Source organism: Pleurodeles waltl, chromosome 8 (assembly GCF_031143425.1).
Source record: "Pleurodeles waltl isolate 20211129_DDA chromosome 8, aPleWal1.hap1.20221129, whole genome shotgun sequence".
Lineage (NCBI taxonomy): Eukaryota > Metazoa > Chordata > Amphibia > Caudata > Salamandridae > Pleurodeles > Pleurodeles waltl.
Genome location: NC_090447.1, coordinates 110,726,277 through 110,740,009, shown reverse-complemented (window position 1 = coordinate 110,740,009; position 13,733 = coordinate 110,726,277). Strand labels below are relative to the sequence as shown.

Below are 13,733 nucleotides of genomic sequence, written 5' to 3'. Positions count from 1 at the left end.
AATTCTATTTTCCAGAGAGCAAGCCCTCAAGCTTTCTTCCTACACAGATGCCAAGACTGTACTCCTCCTGATCTATTTATAGTAGAGATGGTCCTTTCTGAGGTGAACACTACTTGCCGATTAGATTTTGAAGCAACTCAAAATGTAACTCTTCTTTAAAAGATCTACCCTTGAGCGTAAATTATCTAAGGATCTACCAGTAGGGTGACAGGCTGGCCATTCTCTACAGTCATTATATGAAGACTCACAAAAACAAACATCCACATAACTAGAATGTTAGACTATTTTTCTTTCATAAATTGTATATCTCATTATTTTCACAAAGAACATGTTTGATATCTACTCTTCTGGAAAAACATCATGTGAATCCATCCACATGATGTCAGGAATCTCTTTACTCAGAAATGTTTTAATGGCAGTGGTACCTTGGGCGTATTTGCTTTTAAAGCTTATGCTATTTTCTAGTTGTTCTCTGTCTTCGTCTGATTCAATTACAGTATAAACCCCAATCGTTCCGTCATCATAGCCGATACAGATTGTAACGTCATCCTCAGACACAGTGAAGCAGGATGGCATTTTACCCAGAAAATATTGACCAATAGTTTCTCCGTTGGAAACCTGCACCACCTGGAGAACTGGATTGGCGTGAAAGTCGCAGTCCCACTGATTTTCATTGATGAAAGACACAAAAAACACCTTTCGGCCATCCTTGCTCAGGTGCTGGTAGAGAACTTTGCCATCAGTGCAGAGCCTTCCCAGTTTTCCAGAATGGGTGTTGAGGACATGTATGCTTTGCTCCGCCATACTCATGATGATACTCCCATCTGACGACATCTGGCAATCGGACACTTCACTTGGGAAATGACTTGGCAACTCCATTTGATAGCAGATTGTTTCTTCGGCCATGTTCCAGGTGTAGATATTCCTCCTTGTGGTGATAACAACAGTGATATCTGGATGGTTCAGCAAGGTTTGAAAAGCTAGTACATTGGACTGTTCATTGCACTGAAACGTCTTGCTTACACATCCTGACCACAAACTGAACGCTGTTAGATCACCCCTGTTTATGCCCATAATGAAGGTGCTTTCAGGAGATATGTATGCTGGTTGAAGATGTGTATGGAAAGTGCACACCACATGGCCAGTTGTTAGCTTCCACACTCTAGACACACTATTCTTGCAAAGGGTCACACCAAAATGACCATTGGGAGTAAGCAGAACTTGCGATGCCTGGCTGCCTCGGATTCGGAACAGATTTTCTCCGGTGTTGGTGGACCAGATATAAAGATCCCCAAAAGTTTCTAATGTTACAAGGAACTCACCAGTGACAGTCAACTGTGTGCTTGCAATGGGATGGTCATGCTTCAAGACAGCCTTCACCACAAATGATGAAGAACGCCATTTATAAACCATCTCAGAACCATCACTGGCGTACAAATGTTCTCCAGAAGGACAGAGCAGGATAGATCTTATTGGTTGTTTTGCTTTGAACATTGAAGCAGCATGTTGAACTAGATCCATGTTCCAAGTTGTGATGTAGCCCCCTTTCGTCACAGCTACTAAGCAGCGCTGCTGTAGGCATTTGGTCAGCTTTGCTGCTTCCCCGTACGCGTTCCTAAGTTGAAGGACACACTGCCCACAGTCCCTTCGCCACACGAGGAGCGAGGTACCAGTTTTCATAGCAGCTATTATATGTTTGCAATCCTCTAAAAACAACGCACAGGAAAAACTGTTGTTTTTTGGGGCTGTAAACTCATCCATACTCCAACCATCTGTGTTCCACACTTGTACGTGGTTCTGCTTGCAGAGAAGAAGCAATTTAAAATCTGAGGAATGCTCTACAGAAATAACCTCACTGGATTCCTCCGAATTGTGAATTTCATCCAAATATTGGGGCTGACATGGATCAAGAATATCCCAGGCACTGATATTTCCAATTGTGTCCACAATGTACACCTCAGTATCTGATTCAGAGACATAAACAACTTTTATACAATGTCCTTCAAATGTGCATGATATTGCTGACTGATGTGAAAAGGTAGAATTGTCAAATATAGAGACAATACTTTGCTGTCCCACAAGTACATATTTTCCATGTTTAGTGGATGACAAGCAGGTCACGTACTGAGGGCAGTGAAGCTCACTTAAGCTAGAACCAGACATATTATGGAAAACTCTGACGAGGGAAGCATTCTTGAACCAAACATACACATTGGAACCAAACACTTTGAGCCCCTTAAGATCAAGTGAGTTATGGGAAGGTGTGGCGGGCAGTCTGCTTCCATTAATTTCAGACATAATCCCCCAGGTAGCGCAGTCCAATATCATTAGTGAATTGCTTCCCGTCAACACTACAAGATGTCTTCCATCATGCGATAGCTCCACATCTCTAGCCTCAATGTCTTGTGAAGGGCGGTAAACCAAAGTGAGAGGTTGTATCTCGTTCCATGTATACAAAGCTCCATTGACAAATACCACAATAATTAATGATCCAGCTTGCATTTCCAAAATAGAGATGATACCTGAGGGCCCTATAGATGTAACACATTTTGTTGCAACTGTAACTAAGGAGGAGTGCATAGCAACAATTACAGAGCTTTTAAGGCTTTCGTGGTAGGCTTGTTTCAGTAGCTTCAGTAGACTGGGATATTCAGTGGTAAGTGGTAAAATGGCAGCCTGGAAGACCATTCCCAGTGCACCTGGATTTTGACTTAATAGGCAACTGGACTCCCTTAAGATATCACCAATTACCTTGAGCTCAGTTCTTCGAGAAAGCTGGGCTGTATCCTCCACCTCAGAAAGCAAAAGATGTAATTGTTGAGCTTTTATCATGGCTTGATAGACTGGGTAAATGGTCAGCATATTAGTGGAGTGTTCCTCCTGTCTACCACAGTTTTTTAAATGAAAGGGTAGCTCGTGTACTTTTCTTAGGTTTGCAATAGTGGACCTTTGGTCGCTTGACTGTGAGCCATATAGCCAAGGCTGGGAGGGTTGCTGCCTGTCTATGAACATCTTAGAGAATCTCTTGCTGTCTGACAAATGGTCACATTTCAAATATGGCTTGGGCCTTCCACATGCCCAGCGCCCACTGAAATAATGGCCCATTGTAGTGTGAAGATCATGGACCACAGTAGCATCGCTCAAGTACTGTTTAAACACCACAAGCTGGTAGCAAAAGTGGGTCCAGCACAGCACCATGGAGCCCATAAACAGTCGCTGAGACAGGCATCCTCTCAAAGCAAGCACCAAACATGCAACCAAAGATTCTGGCACTCTCCAAATATCTGTAGCCTGGTTTGATGAAACAAAATCTGCAGCGACAGTGTCATCAGTTGACAAAATATCCACTAGTTCGGTCTCTCCGATTCCTGACCGCGAAAGTGTGATATAGCCCAAGGCTCTTGAGACAAACTTTCTTCCATATTTCTCCTCAAGCCTGAGGAATAGTCTTTCAATGCTTTCATGTACACTATCACCAAGAGTCTGATCGCTGACGTCTTCATGAGATCTCCATTGCATCAGTTCCTTGAATAGAAGGTTGACCATTAAAGGTGATGTATTTTTCCCGAGGCACCTATTCACATACATTTGTTGGCCAGAGGTGACCTTCCTTTGGTTCTCTAAGAGGCTCTGCTTTAGGTACTCATTGCAAACTTTCCTTTCTGGTTTAAGGTGAAGAAACAAGGTCTGGTCTTTGTACAGATTCTTCAAATTCCCAAATATCTCAGATGTTCCCAGGGTGGCAGAAATGATAATCTTCACATATGGGGGAAAGGACTCGGGCAACCACCAAAGACTTCTGGCGTTATCGTCCTCTGCGATGTGGTCAAGGACATCAAGAATAAGGACCAGGGGATTTTGCTGGAATGAGGCATTCAGAAAGTCAATAAAGCATCTTCCCAACTCCTTGACATCTTTCTGGTGTTTCTGCATGGGCAGTTGGTAAATTTCTGCTATTTGCTGGCATAATCCTGCCAAAAGATTGTGGAGGTTGATGCTGTTCCCACAGGCACAGGAAAATCGAACAATCAGCTTAGGACAGGCACATTTCAGGCAAGTTTGCATCTGAAATATGAAAAGAAGAAGGCTGTGTTTAATTATGGAAAATATATGTCAGCCAGAAAACTTTTACAAGACGTCAAAACTCTTCAGACAACAGGTTTATTTATTGGATGGCAGCAAAAGAGATGGGCTGTCAACGCAATGGTGGTATCACCACAGTATCTTTTAATGGGATATAGTTCAATAAACATTACGAGACCCATGAACAAGCCGCATATGAAATGTACCATTTTGAACATTAAAGTAAAAACACTATTTAACAATACCTCTTCCTATGCAGCACATTCAGCTAGTAATTAAGGACACTGGATTGTTCAATATGTGACAGGCATGAAAGAGCACAGCTTTTATAAAAACTGTCCTTTGTGAACATTTGCAATGGACTTTTTAAACCCCCTTCTCAGAGCTTTGTTATGTCTGATGCTCTTTGTGTCTTCTGAATTGAAAATGGTGTACACTGGCAAGTCTGAAAGAAGAGTTGCGGACATAACATCCACATAAATGTCCAGCACATGTTTTAAGCTTTATATAACTTTTCAACAACTTAAACATGTGGAATTGATTTACTGTACATCACTGCCCATTCCCTCTTTACTTTTCCTACCTTCTTGAACAACTTAGGTCCACATTCTAATTATCGTGGACTTCTATCACAAAAAACGTGTGTTGGAGGCGAAATCACAAACCTGATCTTGCAAAGCTCATCACCTCTTTACCTGGGTGGACACAAAAGGGGCTGATTTACATTTTGTGGAACAATTTCCTTCTGCAACTGTGGCATAATTTCTACCCCAACAAAATAAGAGTAGAAAATCTGTCATGTCTGAGACAGTGGATCTTTCTCCACCAAAGTTGTGGTCTCTGCTATCAATGCGTAAAAAAACCTCTGGCGGAACACCCACTAATGCGCATTATCGATGCCCATATATCCGCGCTCTCTCTCTGCTGAGAAGTTTTTTGCCAGCCAGCAGTGACTCAATAATGACCATATCACGTATATCCACCACCATTTCCACAGCAGTCTTTGAAGGCGTTAGCGCTGCCACACGGGCTGGTGGTTTGGTAACCCTACATATAGCGAGAATTCCCCCACCGTAACTTGTACTGTTAGCTCTGACCATTATGGACAACCATAGGAGTCTGAACCAGTGGTGGGGATGGGTGCAGGAGCAGCAAGCTGACCTCAGAGGTCAGGTTGGCGGAGGGCAGGAGTAGCACATGGAGAACAGAGGCCAGGCAACAGGGGGGGGGGGGGCAGGAGTAGCACATGGAGAACAGAGGCCAGGCAACAGGGGGTGGCAGGAGTAGCACATGGAGAACAGAGGCCAGGTGGGAGGGGACAGGAGTAGCACATGGAGAACAGAGGCCAGGCAGCAGGGGGTGGCAGAAGTAGCACATGGAGAACAGAGGCCAGGCAACAGGGGGGGGCAGGAGTAGCACATGTAGAACAGAGGCCAGGTGGGAGGGGGGCAGAAGTAGCACATGGAGAACAGAGGCCAGGTGGGAGGGGGGCAGTAGTAGCACAAGGAGAACAGAGGCCAGTTGGAAGGGGGGCAGGAGTATCATATGGAGAACAGAGGCCAGGTGGGAGGGGGCAGGAGTAGCACATGGAGAACAGAGGCCAGGCGGGAGGGGGAAAGCAGTAGCACATTGATAATAGAGGCCAGGTGGGAGGGAAGCAGGAGTAGCACATGGAGAACAGAGGCCAGACAGCAGGAGGGCAGGAGTAGCACATGGAGAACAGAGGGCAGGCAGCGGGGGGCAGGAGTATCACATGGAGAACAGAGGCGAGGTGGGAGGGGGCAGGAGTAGCACATGGAGAACAGAGGCCAGGTTGGAGGGGGGCAGGAGTAGCACATGGAGAACAGAGGCCAGGTGGGAGGGGGCAGGAGTAGCACATGGAGAACAGAGGCCAGGCAGCAGGGGGGGCAGGAGTAGCACATGGAGAACAGAGGGCAGGCAGCGGGGGGGCAGGAGTAGCACATGGAGAACAGAGGCCAGGTGGGAGGGGGGCAGGAGTAGCACATGGAGAACAGAGGCCAGGTGGGAGGGGGCAGGAGTAGCACATGGAGAACAGAGGCCAGGTGGGAGGGGGCAGGAGTAGCACATGGAGAACAGAGGCCAGGCAGCAGGGGGGGCAGGAGTAGAACATGGAGAACAGAGGGCAGGCAGGAAAGGGGCAGGAGTAAGACATGGAGAGCAGAGAACCGGAGGGAGGGGGGCAGGAGTAGCACATGGAGAACAGAGGCCAGGTGGGAGAGGGACAGGAGTAGCACTAGGCGGGATGGGGGTCAGGAGTAGCACATGGAGAACACAGGGCAGGTGGGAGGGGGCATGGCTGCAACTGAACACAGAGGGCAGGGCAGAATGGGCATGGGCAGCAATCAGAGCACAGAGGACAGGCAAGAGGGGGTTAGGGACAAAACACAGAGAAAGGAGGGCAACCAAAAGGGAGACAGGGGCAGCAAGCTGACTGCAGAGTGCAAGCTAGTATTGGCAGAAGCAGTAAGCCTACCATGAAGGGCAGACTGGAGCAGGGCAGGGCCACCGCACAAAGAACGTAGGTTAGACTGGAAAGGAGTGGGGCGAGAAGCAGTAAGCTAACCATTGAGGGCAGCCTGGGAAGGGGCAATAGCAACACACAGACAACAGAGGGCATGCGGGAAGGGTCAGGGGCACAGGCAACAAGCTAACTATGGAGGGCAGACAGGAGAGGGCAGGAAAAGTAAGCTGACCAGGGAGGTCAGGAATGGGCAGGGACGGCAAGCTGGCCCCTAAGGGCAGACCATAGGGGTAGAGGCATTGCATGGATCATGGAGGGCAAGGCCAGACGGGCAGCGGCAGCACGCGGAGAATGGAGGGCAAGCAGGAGGGACAGAGGCAGCAAGGTGACAACAGAAGGAAGGCTGGAGGGGCAGCAAAAGTACAATGGAGAGCAGGCGGGAAGGGCAGGGGCACCAGGCTGATCATGGAGGGCAGGCAGGCGGAGCAGCCGCAGCACACAGACAATGAGGGCAGTGAAGGGGGCAGTCACTGACAACAAAGGTCAGGTGGCAGAGTCAGGCGCAGCAAGCTGACCACGGAGGGCAGAGGCAGCACACAGAAAATGGAGGACAGGCAGGAGAGCAGGAAGCTGGCAATGGATGGCAGGAGGGAGGGGCATGGGCAGCACACAAGTGGCTGAGGTAAAGCAAGATTAGTTGGGGGTAGCACGAAGACAATGGGAGGGCAGGCAGGAGTGGGACAGGGCTAGGGTCTGCATGTTGACCATGGATAGGGTGACCAGACGTCCTGGAATTTCCCTGGACAGTACCGGTTTTTAGAGGACTGTCCCGCTGTCCCGACGCCTCTCTTAGTTTTAAACAAATGTCCCGATTTTGGGGACAAAGGTCAGATTGTTCCACAAATGTCCCGGTCTTTGGGACAAAGTTCAGATTATCTAGGGAAGCATAAGTTAAAGGTATGCTCTCCTTTAACAGACGCCTACAAAGTATGCAATAATTAAAATTAATTTATCTGTTACTGTGAGGCAACACAGTCTGCTGTCTGCTCCCAGCAGAGACACCGTAGTGGGGAGCAGAGAGAGGTGGGTGGGGGCGGGTGGGGGGGTGCAGGATGGGAGGTCAAGCCATAGCTAATTTTATATGTGTAGTCTTCTAAATGTGTGTGTGTGTGTATATATATGTAAACATACACATGTATAGGCACACATTCACCAAGCTACGCATAAAAGTGGGTGTAAAGTCTTTAGTACTTCTTTTATGTCTGACCTGTCCCGGTTTTTGCTCCTCAAAATCTGGTCACCCTAAACTATGGAGGACAGGCAGGAATGGACAGGGGCAGCAAGCTGAAAACAGAGGGCATTCAGGAAAGGGCAGGGACAGCAAGCTGGCCATTGAGGGCAGGAGGAGGTGGTCACGGCCACCACACGGAGAACAGAGGGCAAGCAGGAGGGAGGCATGGGCAGCAAGCTGGCCATGGAGAACAAGCTGGAATTGGCAGGGGCAAGCAAGCTGGCCACAGAAATAAAAACGTGGGAGGTGAGGGAACATCACAGAGAGAAAGTAGAGCAGGGGAGGGTGGCAGGGGCAGCAAGCTGACCACAGAAGGCAAGCCAACATGGACAGGGACAGAAAGCGGACTATATGTCTGATAGTCTGCCCCCTGGTCTCTCCCAATCTGCCTGTAGCTCCCTGTTTTGCATTTCATTTACCTCTTAATGAGAACCTTGCCCCAACACCTCATCTCATACTACAAATAGTTGTCCTCCCAACTTACAACCTCCACTCTCCTTGACCAGTCCCCCTACCCCAGGTATCTTCAAAAGGTGGGATGCTCCCTCACTTGTGCGGCTGAAAGCCATGCCTGGGGTAGGGGTGCTCAAACCAACAGCAAACGCCTGTCTGCACTTGCTTAGTGCAGATGTTGCTGCTGTTACAAGCCATGCACCATGCTGTGAAGCAGTGCACTGATCAGATAAACAAGAGTGGAGACTGCAACCCTCTCTGTGTGCATGTCCCTCGGTGGGATTGTTTAGAGAAGTGCAAACCAGATGGTGAGTCAGACCTTAATACCATGATCCTATGTGTTACATATACTTGCACATTATCTTTGATGTGTAGTAGATTTTTGTTTGTCTATGCTGCTAATTACATGCAACAGTGATTTTATTCCACACCACTTTCATGCGCTCGTCTGTGTAAACCACTAAGACAGACTGATGCCCTATACACCACAGTAATACCCTACAACATTTCTGATTAAAATGTTGTTCTGGTGCTGCAAATTACTAAATAGATGAATAAGTAGTTAAACCTAAGATCCACCCCTCATGAACCTTTAGGACCCTCTGCGCCCCATAGCAAATGGTGCCCTTGGTGGGAGAACTAATTGTGGCCCGCTTCGTATTGGTGCCCATATCTGGAACTACCTCCCATTCACCCAAGGGCTTTTTTGCACAGGTAGATGTATCTGTAACATCGCGAAGGCACATGTTTTGTATATCTAGCATCTCCAGACCCCAGAGGAGTCACAGCATTGTCTGAATAGCCAGTCCCCTAGTTGGACCATCTGTGGCACCCAGTATTACAAGCGGAGGTCCTGTGTACCAAGGCAGCAGTCAAAAACGCTTGCTGTACATTTGCCATATGCTACTGGGAACTTTGCCAGCAACTCACAGACGTAGATTGAAGCTCCACAAAGAAGATGTGGAGCAGTATATATAGGTGGCTCTGTAGCACATAAAGGAAGCAAGGGAGAGCTAGCATCTTACAGCGTGTCACCCAGCCAAGGAGGTTGGGAGGAAGATGTTGACAGGAGTCTAGATTGCTCTTCACCCTCCTTAGAATGGGGCTATGTTCAGATCCCAGGCAGCCTGCGGACTGTGGGTGATGGTGATGCCAAGGTATCAGAACTGATCCTGAGTGGTCTGCAGTCTGGATCTCGCATGGGTGTGGGTATTCAGCCAGATAACTGAATATAGCGAGACATCCCCTAATTGACTCCTCTGTGCCCCTGTAAATATCCAGCATTTGCTCAGGCGGTCAAGGTCATCTGTTGGGATTGTAAATATAATAACATGTCATCCGCATACAGTGCTACCAGGTCCTTATTTTCTGTCATCCAGCGGAAACTCTGCAGCTGTGCAAACTCCCTGATCCACACCGCCAGTGGTTCCATCACCAGGTCAATGAGAAGAGGCGAGAGGGGTCAGCCCTGCCTCATGCCTCATTGAATGGGAAATTAAGATGAAAGTGTGCCATTTACAGGCATTCTTGCACATGAGGGATTATAGAGGGCCTCAACAAGAGCTAAGAAATTTAGGGCAAAGTTCAGTCGGTGCAGGAATTGGAGGAGGAAAGGCCAGTGGACCATTTTGAATGGTTTTTCATAATCGACAGAAGCAGGGCCGCTGGACCTTGTAGTCGGTTGACTGTGAGACTGCAACCCGGAGCTTGCATAAGCACTAACGTATGCCTTGGCCAAGCATGAGACCATTTTGGTCCTCATGAACCAGTGATATAATAATGCTGGCCAGTCTGATAGCTAGCCAGGTGGCTTTCATACCACATTTAACAGCGAAATAGGTCTACATGGGAAGCTTAGATCAGATGGTTTGCCAGGAGTAAGTATAATAGTAATAATAGTAGCATCCTGAGATCCTGTGGTAGAGATCCTGTGCGGCCAATATCCAGGAAGAGGTCTAATAAGTGAGACGTCAGTGGGGGAGACAACCCCTCAGTAGATTTCATCAGGAAAGCCTCATCAGACCTGATATTTCACCTGATGTGGGAGCTGTATTGGCCACTTGAAGTTCCTCCAAAGTCAGAGGAGCATCTAATTTGGCTTGCTGAGGGTATACGGGTTGGTCTTTAGGTATCGGGAGGAACAAATCCAACAGGGGCACAATCTATGGCTATAAAGGGTGTGATAATATCTTGCAAAGGTATTCGCAATCTCTGTGGATGTACAAGTTATTCGCCCCATCGGTGTCTGAATCATTGGGATGCTGTTCAGTCCCACTTGTCACAGGGACTATCAATAAATCTATTTCCCTGCCTTATATGACTTGTTCATACAAATGGAATTGAGCTTGAGCCCCAGCATCGCTTGCTGTCTCTAGAAACTTCTGTCTCTATGCCGTAATGAGCTCTTCCAATTGCTGTGTGAATGTAGGAGAGGCTGACCCAATGGAGCATTCATAGTTAAAGATCTGGGTGATTTCTTTTTCCCTCTCTCATTCCAGGCCGCACACAGCCACAAATCTGTCAAGGACCACCATTTTGAAGGCCTCCCAGAGGGTCAACGGGGACTCCATTGAGTGTTGATTCAAGTCAAGATAGTCCCCTATGAGTACCTGGCAGAGGTCAACTAGAGAATCGGCTTAAAGCCACCATGCATTTTACTGCCAGATCCCATGCATCCCCCTGCTCAGCCGCTCGAGCTGGATCTCCACCTGAGCATGATCTCAAAGACCTTGCAGAAGAGTATGGATGCTCAAGACCATGGTCAAGGAATCTCCTGGCATAAAGAATTAATTCAGCCTATAGTGATTTTTTGTGTGAAACTGAGCAATGAATGTATGGTACCTCATTGAGGTGCCATCTATGCCACATGCCCTCCGGCCATTCATTTGCTGGTACCTCAATGAGGTGCCATCTATGCCACATGCCCTCAGGCCATTCATTTGCTGAGGGTGAGCGTTCTTACAGAGGAGGCAGTCAATGTAGTGTCTAGCAGTCTATCTATGATCACATCAAGGCACCCCTCCCAAGAGCAGTGTACTGAGCTAGGTTTGGAGCAGAGAGACAGACATCCTCCATAGTGTACTGGTGATCAGGGCTAGGGTGCATATATTCTGCCTAGGGCCCATGGCTGGCCCTCCAGGATCACCTAAACGACCCTGCAGAATTAGTTGTGATTTTGTAATGAGGCATGTCCTGTGTATACGAATGGCTGCTCCTCTGTTCTCTCTGGTGAAGCCAACATAGAAGACCCTGTGCAGCCATAGGTGCCAAGAAGTGGGCAGCTTTTGCCCAACAAATGGATTTCCTGAAGAAGAAGGATAGTGGATGCCAGCCTTTTCCCGTACCTGAGAACCACCCCCTCTTAATCTTGTCTTAGAGCCTGAAAAAGTTAGTATTTTAAATTGTGAGCACATAGTGGTGATCAGCTAGGATCCAATGGGAATGGGCTGCTCTTAATATGGGGACTGCAGTAGTGTGTGCCTTGTAAACAAGAGAACCATACAAAGCAAACAAAAATTGCCCCACACGCCCACCCCCCTACACTTCCCACCCAAAAGCATCTGTTGACCCAACATTGATAACACCTACTAAAACATCTAAATATCCTCGGGGGTGCCTATGCTGTCAGTGGTTATTGCTTTGGTAGTATTCTCATCTGGGCTCAGCTGGGACTGGGAAAGTTCTCTTCTCCTATCAGAGTCTGACAAGGCCATGTTAGGGGCATATCATGGATACCTAGCCTGCGGCTTGACCTCCTCCTCAGGACCCCCTACAAAGGCACCCACACCACTGCTGCCCAAATCCCTCAGGGGCACCTCCTCTTCTGTTGCTCTAGTAGCTGGCTGTGATCCCTCAGCAGAGGCCCTCAGCGGATGCTCCTTAACTCACTCCCACGCTCTGTTGGGATTATCAAAAAATACAGTAGGGTCCTACCCTGGAAAAGCACTTAAGCCTGGCTGGGAATTGGAGCATTTATTTAAGGTTCACAACTCAGAGCATCTGCTTGACCTATTCAAACATCTTCCTCTGGGCCTGGACCAGACTGGTATAATCTGGGAAAATAAGAACCTTGGAGACTTCGTATGGAGTTTGACCTAGGGATCTTACGGTGCATAGGATCAAGTCCTAGTAGCTGAGAAAACAGGCGATAATGGCCCTGGGAGGGGCAAGCGCAAGTGCACGGTGCTAATGTTCAATGAGGAAACAAATAGGTAACTGGTCTTTGGTGAGGAAGCCACAAGATCAAGTCTCCAGGAACTTTTCTGGGTTATTCCGAAGCACAGGTTGTTGTGGTGGGAGTGACCCTCTTCATCTTCAATCTTCGCTGCCATCTCACGCCCAGTGTTCTGTAGTGTTTTAACCGTGTGCTGCAGCTTAGTCACTGTGTCCTCGAGGGCAGAGATACAACCCTCTGCCTCTACTACCCGGCCTGTTGTGTTTAGCAGGTTTTTCCGGATGAATCAGACATCAGCGTCCACCTCACCGATCTTGGCCTTCCGTGCAAGTCCATATGGCCTAGAGGAGGGCTTCATTGCTTACGGCCAGAATTAATGCCATGGATGCAGCACCATCCACCTAAGGCCCGAGGAACTTACACCCTGCAAGAGTGGCTTAGTGTATTTATCTAGTTTACTCTGATCTCTGTCAGTCTAGGCTCCCCTGAATCTTGTCTGGAAAGTAGAGGTCTGCCCCCTCACCAGTACAGATAATGCAGTCAGGCCCCTGAGGCCACCTCAAGAGAGTGGCTAACTCTTTTGAGTGAGAGGAGACCTCCCTGAGTGTGCACAGTTTCTGCCGTTGTCTGCTGCGCCAGAGGGCCCGGTGCCGTAATCCCAGGGGCGCCCCTGTCCACCACAACCATTCGGACAGCTACCACCTAGTCATTCTTGGATCTTCTGGATCATGTGGGTGGGGATCCCTCAGACAAGGACCCCTGAATATGGGAGAAGTCGTCTGCCTCTCTATGCCTGAAGGTAGAGAGGCCAGTGACTTCCAATTCAGTGGACCTCCAGGGCTGCGCAGACCCACTGTTTGAGTGGGCCCCAGCTCTAGGAGGGAGAAAACAGTGAGGAAGGCACCGCCTCACCAATTCAACATGGCACCATTCATCACAGACAGAGGGCATTCTTACCTGGAGAGTTCGTCCCCATCTTCATGGGGAGCATCTTCTCCAGGCAGTGTAATCCCCCCCAGAAAACCTCCAGACGTAACACCACAGGAAGTGTGCCCATCTCCAGGGCACTGGGGTCTCCACATCAGCTAAGGCCTTAATGGCCATGCTGGTCACTAGTTTGGGCCGTCAGAGTCTGGACAATACCTCTGAGGTGCTGCTGCACCGATGCATCAGGAGCACTTGCGAGTTGCAGCTGTCATCTTGCTGCTCCATCCACACCCCTCTCTATGTTTTAATATTTAAAGCCTGTA

At 48.4% G+C, this 13,733-nt stretch overlaps 1 protein-coding gene across 1 annotated transcript; it reads right to left on the bottom strand.

Annotated features, from left to right (window-relative positions):
* Positions 1-339: 339 nt before the first annotated feature.
* Positions 340-3,933, bottom strand: LOC138249497 (NACHT and WD repeat domain-containing protein 2-like). Its single transcript, XM_069203454.1, has one exon. The coding sequence runs from the start codon at positions 3,931-3,933 to the stop codon at positions 340-342; it is 3,594 nt and encodes a 1,197-aa protein (XP_069059555.1).
* Positions 3,934-13,733: the final 9,800 nt, after the last annotated feature.